Here is a 21,391-nt window from a genome sequence, read left to right as displayed (position 1 = left end):
TTGTATATACTAATAACTGGGTGGTATCTTTACCTTTTTTATTGATGTTCAACTTCTTGAATTTTGTGACTATCCCACACTGACAGTAAGCCTCTAGCAAAAAAGAATGCCACATTTTAATGACTTACACATATACTGGACAATTATTTATAACTCCCTAAGGTCACCTTTTCTTAAATATAGAATCACATGTGATAGAAGCATAGTCTTCATGAAGATAAGTTGCTTTCCCTGCTATGTATTTGAGTGGACAATCCAAAGGAGGCTTGATTAATCCTAAATGAGCAATTTGTTTTAAAGACATAGTTGGGTTTTTGCCAGTATTTTGTGTCCTCTCTTGTAGCTACACAAATTGAAGTTTCAGAATTTAATCTTGTATTTATTCAGGTATTAGGAAATGAACAGATTGTTCATTTTTACCTACTGTTTTTCAATTATTGGCTTTTCCTCAATCCTTAATTTCCTTGCTGATCTTCTGAAGACTTAAAATCAATACCTACTTACTGCAGTGATTTGTACCAACTACTTTAGTGGACTGACTGTAAGTCATTAGGAGCTAGTATTTTCACCTACTAATTTTTTAAGTAATGTACTAGGAGTCTGTTTCTTTTTAGCTCTTGCTTCTTGACTGAAAAATCGTTGACCTTCTTAAGACCAAATTTTAAATCTTCAGTTAGGTTTTTCATTTGAATCTGATAAACCTCCTTGGTCGTTATTATCATCCTTACCAACTTAGTGATTTTGCTTATCCAAGCTCATTATTATATGAAAAGCATTTTATTTAAATTTTTTCTTTTAAAATTATAGTAAGTTTTAAATTCTGTTCAAGTATATTAAATATATTTATCTCTCAATTACAGGTTGTTAAACTGAAGCAAATAGAGCACACCTTGAATGAGAAAAGAATATTACAGGCAGTGAATTTTCCTTTTCTTGTTCGACTGGAGTACTCTTTTAAGGTAGATTTTACAGTATTCAAATAAAATACTCTTATTTATATATATTTTTAAAAATCTGAAACTGTCATAGGATTTTAAGCCACATCATAAACCTGGAGAATATGAATAAACAAAAAAGGGATATATTTAGATTTTTTGTAATTAAATCCTATTGCACTTATAAACTTAGGTTAACATTTGAAAAAGTTTTGGTTCTCCCTAGGAAAATTTTTAAAGGTAATGTGTAATTTTTCATGAAATGGTATTATAAATTCAAATATTTCAATTTATCAAAATCCATAGAAATATCTTATTAATATCTTAAGTGGTTCTTATACTCATGCAAATGAATATACATACATACCTTCCTTTTTAACCTTTTCTGACACAATCTTAACCATCTTTTCCTTAGTAATTTGTGTTCTACTCTTTCCATTTATATAAGGCAGAACACTCTTTGGTCTTCCATTCAAGTGTCTCACAAGGTTGTACAAGATTTATTCTTGAAGTTGGCAGCTTTTCAGCTCTTTAGAATAATACTTGGCATCTCTGCAATATTAGGTCATATGAATGATTTTAAACATTTTCCTTTTCCTCTGTTATTCTTTAAATCAGATGAATACCTGTATATTTAGGATGATGTTAAAATTAATCTCTCTGACCTAATTTAGTACATAAAATGTAAACATTCTTACTTTTTCAAATTGCTATTTTAACTGTTATTCCTTTTTATGCACTATAGCATTAAGTCATTGCCTTAATGTCTAATTGTTAAATAGTTAGTGTTCTCTGCAAAGTCAGGAACAGCAAAAATCTGAGACTAATTTGTGTTAAGAATACTAGGGAAAAAAAAATGAATTCCCCATTGTAGAAAAATTAGAGCATCTTCCCTTTATTCTCTCCTTCCCAATGTTAGTAATCTCTCAGGTGGATTTTTAAATTTGTCTTTTTCTAATTGAACATGGTGTTATTTTAAAATATTTTCTTAAAATAATCTAGGTTTCATAATTTTTATTTATTTATTCTTTATTTGTTGATAGGATAATTCTAATTTATACATGGTTATGGAATATGTCCCTGGGGGTGAAATGTTTTCACATCTAAGAAGAATTGGAAGGTTCAGGTAACTAATATTTTATCCTCCTCAAATCTTTATATCCTGTGTTTGTTTATTTATTTATTTTTAAGATTTTATTTATTTATTCAGAGACACGGAAAGAGAGAGGCAGAGACATAAGCAGAGGAAGAAGCAGGCTCCATGTAGGGAGCCTGATGTGGGACTCGATCCTGGAACTCCAGGATCATGCCCTGAGTGAAAGGCAGATGACCAACCACTGAGCCACCCAGGCATCCCCATTGTGTTTGTTTAAAACCAAATTTTTAAGTTATTGCTGATGATAACAATTTATTTCATTTAATTTAGTAGGACGTTAGCTATCTGATGAATTACGTAGAAACATTAGTAAGAGGTCACACCATACTGAGTTTTAAAAATCAAATGAAGGGCACCTGGATGGCCCAGTCAGTTAAGCATCTGCCTTGGCTCAGATCAGGATCCTAAGGTCCTGGGATTGAGCCCCTCAGGCCCCCTACTCAGTGGGGAGTCTCTGTCTCCTCCTTCTGCCCTTCTCCTACTCTTACAAATAAATAAAAATATTTAAAATAAATAAATAAAAATAAAATGAAGCACCATGATACCCTTGTAAATATGCTACCATTGGTAGGCATTATGAAGGCCTGTTATTTAAAGAATTTTCAGAAGATGCAAAAAAATTAATTTAAACATACTGGCATTAAAAAAATAAACATGCTGGCATTAATTGAACAAATATTAATAATACAACTCTGGGGAAGAGGTTTATGTAAAGATGAAGATGAATATATAGAAAAGATAGTAACAGTATCATAGTGATGAGATTATAAAAGTTTGTTTCACACAAATTTAATTTTCCTTAAAGTTATTGCTACGTTGTTTTAAGTAAACATATATATGTGTGTGTGTATGTATGTATATATATATATTTTATATATATAAAATATATATACCTATTTTAAAGAGTTTGTTCTTTATCATTAGGTGTTTTTTGTTTGTTTGTTTTAAAGATTTTTTTTATTTATTCATGAGAGACACAAAGAGAGAGAGAGAGAGGCAGAGACACAGGCAGAGGGAGAAGCAGACTCCATGCAGGGAGCCCAATGTGGGACTTGATCCCGGGACTCCAGGATCACGCCCCAGGCTGAAGGCAGGCGCCAAACCACTGAGCCACCCAGGGATCCCCTGTTCTTTATCATTAGGTTATTGCTTACAAGGCTACACAGTTTTTAAAATAGATTCAGTTAACTTTACTTGTGCGTGATAGTCTGTAAGCTACTACTGTTCATTAGTAATCACTAATAGAATGAAGTTGAAACCCAGAGCAGGTCCAGCTTCATTTAGCACATTATCTGTTGGCATGATGAAAGTACATTCAAGAGTTCAAACTGTTGATGATGATAATCCAATTCAGAAAAGAAGATGATGATAGACTCAGATTATCACAAGATCATATTCAATTATGGGCCAACATTAGAGTTACTTTAGTTATCTGAGGCCTAAGCCAAAATTTATTGACCTAATATGATAAGGCACCTAATATGTATCAGGCATTATGTCTGTTTATTTTTAATGATTGCTTTCACCTACTGTTGTCCATTCTCCTACTACCCTTGTTCATACAGGCCCAGACTCCTCAGATTGCCTCATGATAATTCAAAGCTTTATATTGAAGCACTACACCTAAACCTGTCTTCAAATAATATTTTGTCCATTTTCTATAATTACTAAATTCTTCCCTTTGCAACTCCCCACACTCCTATTTCTTTAATACCTCACTTAGTACTAGGTGGAAAAGCAAGTTGAGTGTAATAATTCACACTGAGACATTATCTTTTCTAATCTTTCACTCATACTACATGTACACTTGAGAGGTTACTAACTCCTATCTTAGAAACTTTGAGGCAACAACAATACTGAGTTGTTGACCATGGCTTTAGTCAGAATCAAGGCAATCATTATGATTCTCTACTTAAATAGCAACTGTCTAGACTTAAAGCTGTTTCAACATTAAGTTCTCCTACAGGATATTTTGCTTTCATCTTTCAACAGTTTGATTACAGATCTATGTAATGTTCATGTTCCTCCACTCAGATGTCAGTGTATGGAAGTAAATTTAAAATGCTTATTATATCATATTTACACTGATAAATTTATATTTATTTATAAGTATAAGATGCTTGTGTTTCAAGTTAAGAATGTTTTAATGACAAGGTTGATTCTTCCAATTTCCTTTTAAAATGTACCCCCCACCACTCCTTGTCATACAGTGTATGATACAGATTTTACAGTGTTGAGGAAGGGCTGAAACTCTAAAGGAATTATAAAATATTTTCCTCTAAAAGTATTTTTCTTTACATACTCATTTATTCAACAAATATTTCCTGAGCACCTGGTATGTATCAATCTAGAACCTAGAAATTATAATGACAAGCAAAAGGAGCAGCATATATAATCTTTTCTGGAATTTCTATTTCTGGTGCTATGAGATCAAATTAATGCCAACCATCTTGAGGGAAATTCTATTCATAGTTCATGTAATTCATTGAGGACATAAATCTGAAAGTCATCACAGTTCATCAGGCGGATTAGCAGAATTCATTGTATACACTAGAAGTTGAAATAGAAACTCAAATTTGAAAATCAGTACATCCTTTGGAATAATACTGAATGTGGCATCATCATTACACTGATCTATCAATTGATCTAATTTGTGCATACAGGAACTGTACATGTTTACACATGTTTACATTTATGTTTAGATACCTGTGTAAACATGCATAATAGAAGATTTGGAAATTCATACATGGATTTATCTATGATTTCTGGATAGGATTATGGGTGCTTTTTATTTTTCTTCAATATTTTATGATGTTTTTAAAATAATGAGACTATATCATTTTTGTAATAGGAATAGTCTGAGTGAAATGGCATTAGTCTGCAGATTAATGCAGATAAACAAGTTCTGTGTAGTGAAATGCTTTAAGCATTTGAAATTTGTGATAAAGTTAGAGTCTGTCAACAATTACAATGGCATGGTAGACAATGTAATTGACACATTTGCTTTTCAGTCATTCTCAAAGAGAGACATAAAGACATCAATATCTTCTAATATGGATAATAATAATTTAAAATAAGATGACAGTTTTAGAGTTATATTTTTCTTCAATGTATGCTGCCTCCTAAGCATATTATTAAAGTATTATTTGAAGATAATTCAGAGGTTAAAAGATAATCAGAAACTAACAGGATTCTTTACATATGTTTAAAAGAAAAAGATTTTGCTTCCAAAGTATCTCTACTAAATTTTTTACATGATCTATTAATTACCATGTGTTAACCTATTTTATAGAAAAATCAATGTTTTTTTTCTTTGTAGTGAACCCCATGCACGGTTCTATGCAGCTCAGATAGTGCTAACATTCGAGTACCTCCACTCACTAGACCTCATCTACAGAGATCTAAAACCTGAAAATCTCTTAATTGACCACCAAGGTTATATCCAGGTATGACTTGAACACATATATATAATGTATTTGAGAAAATATTAGGTAAAAGTTGTATGTATTTAACCTCAACTACCAGTATTGGTTTTTTTTTTCTTTGAGCGAGACAGTTCTTCCTAATAGCTTAAATTGAGCTCATGATTCTGCCACTAATACCAAGACCAAAAATCCCATCAAGAATAGAATATGTTTATACCTCCCATAGTCTATAGTTGTGAACTGAACACAGGCTCCTACATAACGAAATATATAGAATAGCTAAATTTGTGAGCTCTCATTTAGTGCCAGGCATTATTCCAAGTGTTTTACATGTATCATCTTTTTTAGTCCTGATAACCATATAAAGTACTGCTGTTATCCTCATCTTAAGGCTAACGGAATTAAGGCACAGCAAGTCACAGGTAGTAGAGTCAGAATTTGAACCCAGTCTGTCTCTAGAGTCAGAGACAGGGCAGCTGCCAAAGAGCCCTGGCTACCAATACTGAACTGGTGGAAGTATTTTCTTTCTACTTCTTCCATCAGTAGAGTGGGAGCATCCCTTTTTACATAGTTGATTCTCCTGTTGATTATTTTGCACTTCTGATGCTGTAATTCATGGCAGAGCAAAGGCTGAACTCAAGGAATATTTACACCACTGCTTCATTTTTGTTAAAACTATTTATTGCTATCTTTTTTTGTGTGTTTATTTCTTTGAGTCAGGGAAAAGTTCTCCAGAGTGAACCTTCCTTCACTAATAGTGGCCTGCGTGGATTAGTTTCAATTACATTGATTTAATTTTTTTTCATGGTTTTAATTTTAACCCTGATTTTTTACTTCAACTTAGGTATGATAAAGACATTTACTGTGAGATAATGATGAATGTTTGCAAGTTTTTTTTTTCTTTTATAGGTTACAGACTTTGGGTTTGCCAAAAGAGTTAAAGGCAGAACTTGGACATTATGTGGCACTCCAGAATATTTGGCTCCGGAGATAATTCTCAGCAAGGTATATTTATAATGTCATTATGTAAGAGGTAAAAATATAAGGCATGCATCACTGTGGACTTTTATAAAAATAGTTTACTGAGCTAATATTACACTTTAATCTACATTATGAATTTATGTCTATTTGATTACTTAAACAATTACTTAGCATCTACCACTAATCCAGTTACCTTTCAATTTTAACTCTGAATCTAAGAGAAATAGAGTGGTAGAGCATAGGGAATATAGTGAATAATATTGTAATAACTTGGGATCCCCGGGTGGCGCAGCGGTTTGGTGCCTGCCTTTGGCCCAGGGCGCGATCCTGGAGACCCGGGATCGAATCCCACATCGGGCTCCCGGTGCATGGAGCCTGCTTCTCCCTCTGCCTGTGTCTCTGCGCCTCTCTCTCTCTCTCTCTGTGACTATCATAAATAAATAAAAATTAAAAAAAAATAAGCTTAAAACTTTAAAAAATATATATATATTGTAATAACTTTGTATTGTGGCACATGGTAACTAGATACATCATGATGACCATTTCATAATATATATAAAATGTTGAAAAAAAAATGTTGAATCACTATGTTACCCATCTGAAAGTAATATAGTATTATATGTCAACTATACTTCAAAAAAAATAATGTGAATGTTACCTCTAGATCCATATATTTTTCTTCTAATTCTACTGAGAACAACTACCATGTTTCACTGTATAAATTTAAAGCTTCCAGCATGATGGTTTGATTTACATAGATTGTGGAATAGATTACCACAATAGGTTTAATCAACATACATCATCTCATATAGATGTTATAAGGAGAAAAGAAAAAAGTCCTGTTTTGAAACCAAAAACATGGCGTTTTCATAATTATTCCCAATAACAGGAGGGTGGGCTACCTTTGCTCTGGGTTACCCCACAAGGCAAATGTAAAAATGATACGTACTAGTTCCCAATTCTTCCTCTGTTTCAACTTTACCACTTAAATAAAAGAAATGCATGCAAATGTCTTTGAATTTTAGTTTAAAACAGGAATATTATAGCAATTGAATAGTTTGTCTTTTTGAAGATAGCTCTACTTTTCAAAGCACTGAAAATGCGGTGAGAGAAATTTGTATCATGTATAAAAGGATGGTTTTGAGTCTGTTTTCCTTTCCATTGCCATCCCAATGGGGGGGAAGCTAGAAAGGAGAAATTGACAATGACTGAACACAAATATGACAAGGAAAGATAAAGGGATAATACACATGCCTTAATATTTACAAACTGGAAAACTACCCCCTGAATAATTGAAATTTGGCTAACCTATACAAGAATAAAATAAATGATCTCATTCAACTTTCCTCTTGTTTATAATTTAAATCATCTGTAACTGTTTAGTCCTTTGTAATCTAAATTTCATTGCTGTTAACATATTTCTTCTGTGAGAACACTTAACAATGTGATGACAGAGTAAGCACCAAAACTTTAAAAGTGTGTATATGTATATATTGTAAAAGTAATAGATGTCCATTGTACAAAATTTGGAAAAGGCAGACAAATAAAAAGAAACAACCAAAAAAACCTATCATCCTCACCATCCAGAGATAACCTTTAAAAAAAAACATTATATTTTTCTGTGCATGTTCTCATAGTTGAGATATAGTGAATGTATGGTTTGTACTCCGCGTTTTTCACTTGCATGATAACAGGTATGAAAATATCATTCTAATGGTTTATTTGCAAATGTATCAAAAAGTATTTTGCCATTTTTCTATTGCTGAATATTCAGGTCATTCCTTTTTCCTTTTTTGCTATTATAATAAATAAATGCGATAAACATAAACATTTTGTTGTATAAAGATTTTTCTGCATTTTAAATTATTTTTTCAGAACACATTCCCAGAAGTAGAATTACTGAGACAAAGGGTATGAACATTTTTACGTCTCTCCATAAATAATTGCCAGAGTGCTTTCCAAAAAGATTGTAACATATTATACTTAGCAGTGTGAGAGAGGCTGTTCAGTCATACTACCCAGCATTGGATATTCTTATTTTTAAAATCATTACTAATTTAATAAGCATTAAATTATATTTCATTATTTTAAGTTTCATGTCTTTGGTTATTAGATCTTTTTAATGCTTTATAGACATTTGGTGGGTTTTGGTGTATGTCTGAATTATTAGTTCATGTCCTTGACCTATTTATCTATTGTAATTTAGTTTTTCTTACTGATTTAATTCTCTATACCTAGCATATTAAAAGTATCTGGCATAGTTTTTATAAACATTAACATAATCTGAAACATAGAAATCAAAGTTTAATAAAAGGATATGGCTCAACATCACATGCTTTCATTATAGTAAAAATATTGTAATGAGTGACATTACTAGTGAGTTGAATTCAAAGAATTAAAGCAAAATTGATGCCCATTTCTATTAGCAAATTAAAGTGCTATTCTTTTTATGCTAGTCTCCCTTTAAAAAAACATACAGGAAAAATATCTCTATATTATAGTATATTTTAGCTAATAATTTGAAAATTAAATGGTTTGTAAAACTAAAATTTTAACAAAAGTTTGGAGTGTGGGGAGTGGTGAAGGTAATTTAAGGGCAGACAAAAAGATCTGGCAAGAATGGCAAGAATCCAGTTTATTTCTCTTCATGATCAAGTTGGGTTTTTCCCCATAATCTTTTGTGCCAACTGACACTGATCATAGTTAATAACAAACTTTATAAAACATGTTATTATTTTATTTTATTATAAATAGTTCTTAATTTTAGCATGTTTAGTATAAAAAAAGAAAATTAACCTTAGAATTGTACATTTTGGTTTGCAGTGTACTTTGATTATTTCCTTTAATTAAGTCCTTAACAAAAACTCCATGAATTAGTAGTTTTTTCTGTATCTTTTAGAGATGAGGGGCAGGACAGTAGGATAGCTAAAGTAACTTAAATATTTACATTTATTAGGCTCCAAATTAAACTTGCAGCTTTCATGAAGATTCTGTGAAATGATGGGAATGCCCATAGTATAATCATCTCCTAACGCCAACAGTATAGAGTATTTCAACTCCACTGTTTACTGCGAAGTCCAGTATCTAACATTTTGTCTAAAAACCTTTGACTTTTCTAAGGATGGTCCAGAAAACTTGATTTATAAGGTTATGGGCCTAGAATGGACTTGAAAAGGTAATTTAGTAACTCCTTTTTCATTGTTAAGCAGCAACTAAATTATTCCAATTAATTAAGGGATATTTATTGTCTATAATATTCTTCATGATTTTACGAATAAGGTTTAATAGTATTTCCTAATATCCAATTCCAATATTTGGAAATTCTCCCCGTTGTTTAATTCAAATGTGATGTGATATATTTTGTTCATTTTTTATTCTATCCTAAATAGCTAGCTGCTCAACAACTGCTCTTTAACAAATTTCATATACTTGAAGATCATTTTGAAATCATCTATTACTTTATTCTCCTCTGAGTAGATTAAGTAATAATTGATATCTTCTGCTGGTTTATCTCAGGGCTACAATAAGGCAGTGGATTGGTGGGCATTAGGAGTGTTAATCTATGAAATGGCAGCTGGCTACCCCCCATTCTTTGCAGATCAACCAATTCAAATTTATGAAAAGATTGTTTCTGGAAAGGTAAGTAATACATTTTATTATTCCTCTTTCATTCATTATTTCTATAATGAAGCGTACGCCTTATAGATTGACACCATTGATGTCATCAGAATATTACCCTAAATTGGGAAAAATACAGAAATATCCGTAGTTGCTGCCTTTGTATTTAGCATTTAAGATAACAAAATAAATATTAAATCATTGAAGTTTCTTAAGAAAAAGCAGTTTTACAAATTAGCAAAAAAAAGCAATTTTGTTTTTTATTACTCTATGAAATATAGGAACATACCCCTAATTCTCAATTTTTCTTCAAATAAGTAAAAATTGCTAGTTATTTCATGTGGGTAACTCCTTGAAGAGAAGTTTTAGAGGCTATTTTTATATACCTTTGTCTTCTCAGGAGAGACCTGTTCAAATTATGTTAAACATCACAAAATTGGAAGTAAATATAAAATAGACAAGCCTTTATAAGATGGAAATTCATAGAAATGATATAAACAATTTTTTATGTTGATTGTGATTTTAATTGCCATTGATCTTTAGCAAGTATGGAAAAAACCTTTTTTTGAGCATGAGTAGATTCACTATGTCATAGTATTTTACATCTTGTAATTACTCCACCAATTTCTTTTGCATTTATAATCCCTAATTTTGTTTCCAAAAGTATTTTGTTTAAAACAAACCATTCACTCCTGCCAAGCATATACCTCAGATCTTTTTTAAAAATACTACAGTCAATTTTCATAGAGGTGAGCCTGATTTCTTTCTACCACAGAAAAAAAAAAAAAAAAGAATAGGCTTTTAAAAATTCCAGAAAGACCTTTTATACATTTTTGATAGAATTTATAAGAAAGGGTGATTTCCCATTTTTCCATTTTTCCTGTTACTACATGTGGTATGCTGTATTTGTCTTTTTCTTTTCTCTAGATCACATAGCCCCATTTAGAATATGACCAGGAAATAGAGCATCAACCTTAACATAGCATTATCCTGAGATGTAATGTAGTTGACTTTTTCATATTTTGTGACCTTCTAATGCAGAAAATTGCCTAATCAACCTAAAGAATCTTGAAGGAGATAGGGGAAACGTCTCTGTTTCTTTGTATCTTAGCCAGATTCACACTCATGTGATTCATGAACTTAAAATTTATAATATCACCTATTCAGTAGCTTCCCTAAATGTTCCTGATATAGTCATTTATCTTTTTTACTAAGATCCAAATTTAAATCATGGATGCTACATAGCTGACTATAAGAACAAGATACTAATAGAACATAGAATCCACATATAAACACAGTATTGTTCCATTTCTCACAGCACATATGTAGTCTACAGGGGTCACAAGATTTTCAATTATATTTTACTTCTTTTTTATGGGGAAAGTTTTATTTTATGGAGGTATTCACAAATTAGGGGGCTCAGTAAAGAACTTATACTTCAATGTCAAAAATAAAAAATAAATACTTCTTACAAATAACTAAGCTAGGTGTTGAAAGATTTAAGCTAAGGAAGTGCAGAAAGGTAGAATGAGCAATTAAGTATCACTGCTGTCCTTGTCACATTTGTAGATCTCTAGGCCTCAGGTTTCTTACCCTTGTAATTGTTTTTACCCAGCAGAATATTAAAGTACCTGTAAAAGAACTTTTGAGATAAACAAAGATCAAGAAAAATTCGTAGACAAGCCAGGGATTTATTTTTTAAGAAGTTGAAAACTTATTATGTAAAATTTCAAGAGAGAGTAAGAACCAAAGATGATATGAAGAATGTTGAAAGAACTAAAATGCTTTAAAATCAGTGAGAGAAGCATACAGTAGTCAACCCTTATCAGTAGTTTCAGTGACCTTCAGTCAACTACAATCGAAAGCAGGTGATCCTCCTCCTGAGGTATCACCATCAGGTCATTAGTAGTCTTCCACTATGTCACAACACCTATTTTATTTTCTTCACTTCATGTCATCACTTAGGCACCGTATCATCTCACATTATCACAAGGAGGTGAGTAGCCTACAATAAGATGGTTTGAAAGAGGGACAGAGAGAAAGAGACCACCCAGGTAACTTTTATTACAGCAGCATATTGTTATAATTGTTCTTTATTTTTAATCTCTTACTGTCCCTAATTCATAAATTAAACTTTATCCTAGGTATGTATGTATGGGAAAAAACTGTATATATAGGGCTCAGCCAAGATTAAGGATGCAGAAATTATACTAATAGTTCCAAATAACTTAATTACAGATCATTACAAAGTTCCTGAATCTTTACTACATTGCATTTATTTATACTTAACTTTATAAAAGGAATAAAACTGTCTGACAAGGATGCCATCATAATTAAATTTTACTTCCTTAGAAAAACTGCTTTATATAAAATGAATGTATCTTCATTTGTATGAATTGACCTTTATTAGCCAATCATTCTACATTGTGTAAAAATTTTTTTAACTGCTTATGAATATGTTTTTATTTTATCTAACTTTAATAGAAAAATCCAATATTAACTTAATATTTAAATCTGCATATATTCTAAAATCCTGTTTAAATCTGAGTCACCTTAACAACACCTTAGCAACATAAAATTTTATATTTTTCTTTACTTAGAAATAGGATAGGATGTTTGGTGTACTATTGTTTTTAACTAAAGGTGCCAGATTATCTCTTCCTATATTAGGTATAAAGTTTTTCATCCCTTTTCCCCTTTGTTCCTAAAGTGGAACTCATGAAAAGCAGAATATTGCCATTAAGTGATCTCCAGGATCTGTTTTATATGAGCATAAAATCATATGCACCATTCCCAATAAAACCATCTGTTTCAACACTCAAATCCAAGCTAGAATGTATCTCTGCATTACAAAAGTATTATCTCTCGAGCTAGTAAATAAAAGCCAAACTGGAGACTAATATTTAAATTTTTTAATTATTCAAGTCATTAAAAATCAAATTTTGATCTTGCAAATCTTGTATTTATATTTAAAATCTTTAATGTCTGAGTGATATATCATTTAAAAATGTTTCAGTGAGAATTATTTTTTTCTAATTTTTTTAAAGTATGTTATTTTATACAACATTTTTATTGATTACATTTTTCTGTCCTGAAACTGTGTTATAAAGATTTTAGGTGTCAGTAACATCAAAATTAAAATGAAATATATTTAATGAAGTGATTAATTCACTGAAATACATATATTTGAAAATTAGATTCTTAAATACTTTCTGTATTACAATATTTTAATTCAGGTTGTTATTTTTAAATGCAGAGAAAGATGATCAATCAGCTTGTTAGATTCTCTCCTACACATATTTTGCCTTTAAAAAAGGAGGGGGTGGTATTTAAAATGTCAAATTATTCATGCAATATCAAGGTTCAGGTTTAGAAATGCATAGTTGACAGAAAAGTCTTATAATTTTTGCATTAAATTTGCCACATCCTAGCACTATATATATGCTGAGTTTCTGTATATAGTCTTTAAATTCCATACTTCAGTGCCATATACTCTGTGACAAGAATCAGTTATGGTTTCCACAGCAACTCTATCTGGTTGCACTACTCTTGGAAATATTAAAGTTAATATTGTGTTGAAAAGTGATACTTGCAAATAAGGCAGTCAAGTAACAGCTGTTGTAGAAACTATAACTTTAGAGTCCTTCACTTAGATAATTTTTAAAATTCTAAGCTTCATTATATATAAAGTAAATATTATTGCACTTTTAATGAACATCAAAAATGTACAAGAAGACACTATGCAAAATATAAAGTTGTAAACATATGTATATATAGAATGATCAAAGAGGTGGTTCATTTTTTCCTCAAGGGAAATTCACATTCACATGAAAGGTAATTGATTAGCAGTCAACTTTTTGTATCATGGGTCCCCAAAACCATTCCCAGGTTAGGTGATTCACTAGGAAGACTCACAGACTTCAGCAATGATACTCAAGAAGTGAATACCTTCTATTGTAATGAGTACCTTCATTTTAAGCTACCTTATAACAAAAATCAGCAGAGAAGGCTCATGGGGCAGTCTCTAGGGGATACTAGGCACAAGCTTTCAAGAGTCTTCTCCCAGTGGAGCTAGAGGGGATGAACTTAATTCTTCCAGCAACAAATTGTTGTCTACTAGGGAAGCTCATTAGAGACTCAGAGCCCAGGGATTTTACTGAGATCACATACACACTTTCTACCTAATGCATACACCTACATCCCAAACTCACAGAGCAAAATAGATGTTCAGCATAAGCCATGTGTTTGTACAATCTAAGTACAGTGAACCACTCGTATTAAGCTATGAATTTTCTACCACAGGACTGTCCTTGAGTAGTCTAAATATCTAGTGATAGATACGGCTGTCTTCAAAGTTCCTTCTTGGACTTAAAATTCAGCTTCAGATCCTTGAAATATTATTGTAACAGAAAGATTGAAAAATTAAAAATATAGAATTAGTGCCTTGCATCAGTCATAAAAATTACATAACTTCTTTTCATACCTGAGGGATGAAGTATACTTTCATCATTTTCTAGATGAGGTAAATGAGACTCAGAAAGGTGGAAGAGTTTGCCCTAAAGCATAGAGTATGTATGTGACTGGAGTTGGAATTAAACTCAGGTATTCTGGGATCCCTGGGTGGCGCAGTGGTTTAGCGCCTGCCTTTGGCCCAGGGCGCGATCCTGGAGACCCGGGATCGAATCCCACGTCAGGCTCCCGGTGCATGGAGCCTGCTTCTCCCTCTGCCTGTGTCTCTGCCTCTCTCTCTCTCTCTCTGTGACTATCATAAATAAATAAAAATTAAAAAAAAAATTTAAACTCAGGTATTCTTTCTATGGAAGCGATAAGCTGGTAGAATTTTTGAGATGGTTAAGAATGTTCAGTTTCATTTAGTTTAACTCCTTTACCCCATATGTAGGTAAATCAAGATCTAATTGCCCAAAGATAAAAGGTAGTTTGTGGCAAACCAGAAACAGAATCTAATTCAGTGGTTCATTATTTGTTTCCTTGGCTTCAGTAACTCTTTACAATCTTAGTTTTATTCCTGCATTATTGATCTTCCCTTGTCAGCCTCCTTGCCTTGGTCCTCTTCTCTTCTCTGCACTTTCTCCATTGGTAGTTTCATCCATTTTCATGACTTTACATGCAAACTGACAATTTCCAAATTCACTTTTTCAGTCTATACCTGACTCTTGGGTTGCAAACTTTGTAGCCAACTTCCTACCTGACATCTCCATTCAGGTATCTAATAAATATCTTAAACTGTACCTGTTCCTCCCATTGCTCCTTCCATCTCAGTTGATGACAATACCATCTTTTACATTACTCAGTTCAAGACACCCTGAAGTCTTCACTCCATATCTAATGCATAGGAAAACCATTTTGGCCCTATTTTGTGAATATACACAGAATTCAGCTACTTCTTATCACCTTCACTGATACTGCTGTCTTCTTGAGTCACTTAAAAATGTTAAATTAGACCCTGTTACTTCTTCTAGAACCTTGCAATGATTCATTTTCTTTTTTTAATTTTTTAATTTTTTAAAAGAGTTTTGTTTTTTTATTCATGAGAGACACAGAGAGGCAGAGACCTAGGCAGAGGGAGGAGAAACAGGCTCCATGCAAGACCCAGGATCATGCCCTGAGCTAAAGGCAGACACTCAACCTAAACCACCCAGGCATCCCCCCCTCCCCATTTTTTTCAGAGTAAAAATCAAAGACCTTACAATGCAAGACTGTGAGGTATGATAGGGTGACATTTTTAAAGGATCACTCTTTTTGCTAAATTACTATCTATCATTTCTCTTCCTCACTAGAATGTAAACTCTGAAGGTAGGACTCTGTCTTATTTTGTATACTACTCTATCCCAAGCACAGAGTGGGTGTCATGAAGTGGACACTCACTGTCAGAGATACTGACTCATTGGTCTTCTGTGTATGTTTTAAATTATCACAGACTATTTTGATACACAGTATATGTCAAAAGCTCGTTCTGTATGTCTATACCTAACTGTAGAAATTGATTTATTCATAAGAATATATCATTAGGAAACTCAGAAGTAACTTGGTCCCTAAAGGTTATTAAAGAATCCTAAACAGGAAATACTAGAGGGAAAAGACCAAATAAACACTCTAGGAAGTATATACTGTGCAAACACCTCTTTCATGTTAAATAATGTCAGTTTCCAATAATCTTATCTCTCAGATCTAATGGCTTAATGGGTCTAGACTTTTTCTTTTCCATGTCTGGCTTTTTTTCAGCTTTCACATTGTTTGCCCAGTAATGGACTGGCAGAAAGATGTAGGAATCAGGAGGATTAAGTTATTTTCCCAAGAAAGAAACTGAGTTGGTAGTCTCACTGGAGCTTGGGCTCCTTATCTTAAAATGAAGGTTTGGACTAAATTAAACTAAAACCCCCTTTTTTCCAATATGATAGAATTCTAATTTCAATTTCTACAGCAGTTATAAATAATAATAGTAATACTCTTCTTAATATAATTTTGAAGTAAAAGTCATTCTTCCCATTATAGAAGCCTTTGGTGTTTCCAAGTTAATATACCATAAATAAAAGTAAAAGTCTTGCATCTGAAACATAATTGTATTTAAGTCAATTTCTGGTTTTTGCTAATTTCAGTTTGATGAATCAACATGGCTCTTTGGAAAGTCAAATCAACAAAGAAACTATGTTTCTGATTACATTTCAGAATAGTCATAGAAAAAATAACTTTCACCATGATTCTCATGATTTCTCCTTCAGTATACTCATAGGATCTGATAGATTCTTGTCACTAACGTGCTTATTAAGCAAGTGTGGGCTACCTATCAGAATCTCTGGGGAAGAAGAGGGTGTGGTGTGGAGGTGAGGAGGATAGGTCTATCATCTGGTAAGGTTTTCAAATGACTCTGATGTCTACCGTCACAACCCCCCGACTACAGCTCCCCATTTGAGAATTACTGTTGGAAAGATTACAAAGATAAACACACATATTAACTAATCCAACACCAACACCTTATCTGCATTCCAAAATAAAGAACTACTCTATTTAGGTGTATATATTCTTTAGGCATTAAACCGCACATTACCTGAATTCAAAAGATAATTTATATGTGGTACATTATTGTCTACTGTTCTGAACATGATGAAGGGGAAAATAACTGGCACATTACATTGAACAGTTCATGCAGACTCTATTCTAAACAAAGATAGCTCTATTTCAAATAAGTTACTTCTTTGGAATCTAAGCAAAGTTGGAATATAACCACTGTATAAATAAATCATGTTATTTTTAGACAATATGCCTTTTGAATACCACATATTCTCTAGTTTCTAGTCCAACTAGGATAAATGAGGAAGTGTGCATCAGTATTTTTAAGATGAAAATCTCAGTCGTTTGGAAATGTCCTGACAATAACTATTTTCAGGTTATTGAATCATAAAAACAGTACAGAATAATTAAGAGTGTATACTCTGAAGTCAGAGTACCTGGTTTGGAATTACAGCTCTATCACTTATTAGCTCTGTAATCTTAGGTGAATCACTTAATCTGTGTAAGTTTTGGTGGTATCACCTGTAAAATGGAAATCATAATCATGCTTACCTTAATGTTAAATTTTGGTTTTTATGAGCCAGTATGCATAAACTTCAGCACAGTGTCTAACTTCTAATAAGCCATTGTGTCGATAAAACTTTACTTTTACCAGTAAAAATTAAAAAGTGTAGCAATTCACATACTTTTTTAGGAATATAAACTCTCTTATAACCTGTGATAATATAGACTTTGCAAAAATGAGGATTTTAGTTGCTAATTTATATGCGTTGACCCCAAATCTTTCAATTAGTCTTTGGTTGTTGGACACAAACATTAGTTTTCCTTTAATCTGATGAGGATTCTAGTTTATTTACATTCAAATTTTTTTCTAGCAGAAAAAAAAAAAAAACTTCTGCATAGAGTAGTGAATAGAGTTGCAAATAATGCTTCTCAAGCTTTCATGCCCATATGAATCAGTTGGAGATAAAACCTCAGAATTTCAAACACAATGCCCCCATCATTTGAACTAAGCCCGGGAATCACCATTTTTATGCCTCAGCTCTCCCAGTTGATTCTGATGAAAGTGGGTCCTAGAGAAGCATTTATTTACAGAATAGCCTAAGTAGTAGTCAGATTATAGTTATAAATCTGGCTTTGCTATGGACTCTAACTAGCTTTGCATGCTCATGATTTAACTTCTACTTTGACAATATGAGAATCCAAACATATTAACACCATGTTAAGCATTTTGAAAGTCAGAATAGAAGTTAAAGAGCTCTATACATTTGAAGACAGTGTAATCAAGAACAAAATTCATGAGCCTAGGAATCATGACTAGATTTTTAGTCCCAGCTCTGCCACTTTATAGTCTAATGATTGGGTAAGTTATACAATGCCTCTGAATCCTAGTTTTCTCCCATCTCTGGGGTATAGTTTATACCTTATTCACCAACTATGTCATAGCTCCTTGCTATATATCCAGCACTAGAGCAGTGTAGTACATAGTAGGTCTCTTTAACTAATTGTTAACTACATGAACTACATTATTTGAAATTATGTAATAAATTCTGGGAATAAAAACACAAAAGTGGCACAGTACCCTCCCCCCAGAAGCTCATGGTCTGGGGGAAACAGATATACACAAATATTATAGCATACCTAAATAAAGATCAACTGAGGTAATGTCATAACACACAATAGGAGTTTATAAGGTGATGGTGGCACTTGTAGAGAATCACATTAAGAATACAAGGTGCTCAGAAGTGAATCTGTTCACCGCTCAAATTAGCATTTTCTTCAGAGGTTTGTGCTCTGTTTGAAGTTGAGGCCATGATAACCATTGGAATGTATGTTTGGCCACCTGGTGTGTTGGTACAGGTCCGGTTCCCATCGCACTTCAGTTCAGATCTCAAGGACCTTCTAAGGAACCTGCTGCAGGTGGATTTGACAAAGCGGTTTGGAAACCTGAAGAATGGTGTGAGTGATATAAAAACTCACAAGTGGTTTGCCACAACAGATTGGATTGCTATTTACCAGAGGAAGGTGAGCCATTTCTTTAAAAGCTTTTAAAAATTGGTATTTAAATTCTATGTAATAGAGATATTTTCAACTTGATACATGATTTTATTTTATTTTTTTACCTTTGAATTAATCCTACACAGAACTTAAGGGACCTTTCCAGCCCCAACAAAAATGAGTTTTCTCCTTGATAAAAGAGAAAGCATATTCTGTTTTGACCATCAATCTGAAATGTTTTCAGTGTCAAATTTTTCCTACTCATGCCTCTGATTCTTCACAATATCATGGTAATTATACAGTAGACAATGTCACAAGGGTTTGCATTTTAAAACTAATGTGAAGCCACATTAGAAAGACAACATATAAACAAATATATTCTCCCACCCAGAATTTGCACAAGCTAATTTAATAACTTTAATAGCTAGATTCATAAGATTATTTTTCAGTCTTTTATCACTTCACCTTTGTAAAAATTGAGACATTTAAGAAAAGATTTTGCTGTGCTGAATTACCTTTATTTCTCTTTGCTTCTTAAATGCCCAGTTAAAGATAATTTGTATTTATAAAGTGTTTACATCTTGAATATTTAATTTTTTTCTATAAAACCAAAACTTCTAATATTTCAGAGACTTGCCATATTTAATGATGCTGTGCAGCCACATGAGTGAATTTCCTTAGGAAAAAAATGTAAATGCTGTAATTGAATATTAATAGCACAGTCTTCCTAGTTTTTATCTTTTAGAAAAGATTATAAAAACAAGGCATTAAAAGAATTTACTAATGCAGCAAAGAGCAACACAGTCTGAGTGCAGTAGTCTCTACATCTCATAAGACGGGTTCTGAAACTCCCTAGCCATTAAATCATGAAACAGCCCTTAGCATCATTACCTCAGCTGGATATGTTGTATAGCCAACAGCATCCCTTTAGTGCTTTTTGATCTAACTTCTTTTTGTTGTTGTTTCATAATTAGCCAATTATCCTCTCAGCATTTGTTGAATGAATAATCCTTATTTGGTCCCTTATTTGAAATTCCACCTTTACCAATGGTAAATTAATATACTTAAGTCTGTTTCTGAACTTTATTTTTATGAATTCCTTTTGTCTATTCTTGTACTATACACTACACCATTTTATATAACTTTATGGTATTTCATTTTTAAATTTTCAAAATATTTGTATATTTAATATGGAATTCTTAGAAAAGAATACAAAATTCCATTTTCTACAGTTTTGTTGTACAAAAATAAAATTTGCTATCTCAGCCATTTGTAAGTTCAGTGGTATTAAGTGCATTCATACTGTTGTGTCACCATCACCACCATCCATCTCCAGAACTCTTTGATCTTGCAAACTAAAACTCTGTACCCATTAAACAATATTATTGATCTTTCCAAATATTTATATTGTATTTGGGTTCTTAAATTGGGATAACGTATTAATTAGAAGAGAATCAAAATCTTGAAAATTCCTCATAATGAACATATTATATTTCTATATTTATTCAAATATTTTCTGTCATTCAGTAAAGTCTTAGCCCTGCGCAGTACAAGCCCAGTTTCTTTCTTAAAGAACCAAAATCTCTACTTCAGTATGAATGGGCCTTATGGAACCTAATTTAACATAATAATTAAAAATTCTTAAAAAAATAAGTTATTCTGGGCACCCCGGGTGGCTCAGCAGTTTAGCGCCGCCTTCAGCCCAGGGCGTGATCCTGGAGACCCAGGATCGAGTCCCACGTCGGGCTCCCTGCATGGAGCTTGCTTCTCCCTCTGCCTGTATCTCTGCCTCTTTCTCTGTCTCTCCTGAATAAATAAATAAAATCTTTTAAAAATAACAAAAAATAAAGTTATTCTTTAAATTTATATTTTGATTGCTGTTACAAATGTGTTTGCTTTCCCATTATAGAACATAAGAGGAAACATAAATTCTATGTTTGTGTTACAACTAGCCACCTTACTAAATTCTGTTGCTGATTTCCATATGTTTTTCAGTGATTTCCTTGCATTTTATTGATAAATAATTATAGTGGGCAGAGGTATCATTTACCTCATCCTTTTCAATATTTACATCTTTTATTTCCATTTTGCTCTATTGTATATGCTAGAATGTCTAAAATAATATTTTTAAAGAATAGGGACTGTTCAGCTGTATTCTTCTGTTTTGAATGGGAATGCCTTTCATGTTTTAGCTTCAAATATGAAGTTAGCTATTTGTCTTGGATAAATATTCTTGGTCAAATTAAGAA

At 32.4% G+C, this 21,391-nt stretch overlaps 1 protein-coding gene and 1 long non-coding RNA gene across 11 annotated transcripts in view; one reads left to right on the top strand and one right to left on the bottom strand.

Moving 5' to 3' along the window:
* The window catches only part of PRKACB (protein kinase cAMP-activated catalytic subunit beta), a 113,493-nt gene that overhangs the window by 85,356 nt on the left and 6,746 nt on the right, over window positions 1-21,391 (top strand). For all 9 annotated transcript variants that reach the window (XM_025417858.3, XM_025417850.3, XM_025417856.3 and 6 more), the window contains 6 exons: window positions 861-959; window positions 1,979-2,061; window positions 5,411-5,537; window positions 6,426-6,521; window positions 10,014-10,136; window positions 19,005-19,169. In XM_025417858.3, the coding sequence (XP_025273643.1) occupies window positions 861-959; window positions 1,979-2,061; window positions 5,411-5,537; window positions 6,426-6,521; window positions 10,014-10,136; window positions 19,005-19,169 (693 nt within the window). The remainder of the gene's footprint in view (window positions 1-860; window positions 960-1,978; window positions 2,062-5,410; window positions 5,538-6,425; window positions 6,522-10,013; window positions 10,137-19,004; window positions 19,170-21,391) is intronic.
* Window positions 1-21,391, bottom strand: part of LOC112640991 (uncharacterized) — a 65,838-nt gene that overhangs the window by 40,955 nt on the left and 3,492 nt on the right. For both annotated transcript variants that reach the window (XR_004816357.2, XR_004816358.2), the window contains 2 exons: window positions 1,303-1,561; window positions 34-93 (listed from right to left, as the gene is read on the bottom strand). This is a non-coding gene — a long non-coding RNA (uncharacterized LOC112640991). The remainder of the gene's footprint in view (window positions 1-33; window positions 94-1,302; window positions 1,562-21,391) is intronic.

Source organism: Canis lupus, chromosome 6, assembly GCF_003254725.2.
Source record: "Canis lupus dingo isolate Sandy chromosome 6, ASM325472v2, whole genome shotgun sequence".
NCBI lineage: Eukaryota > Metazoa > Chordata > Mammalia > Carnivora > Canidae > Canis > Canis lupus.
This window is presented reverse-complemented; position numbering and strand designations above follow the sequence as displayed.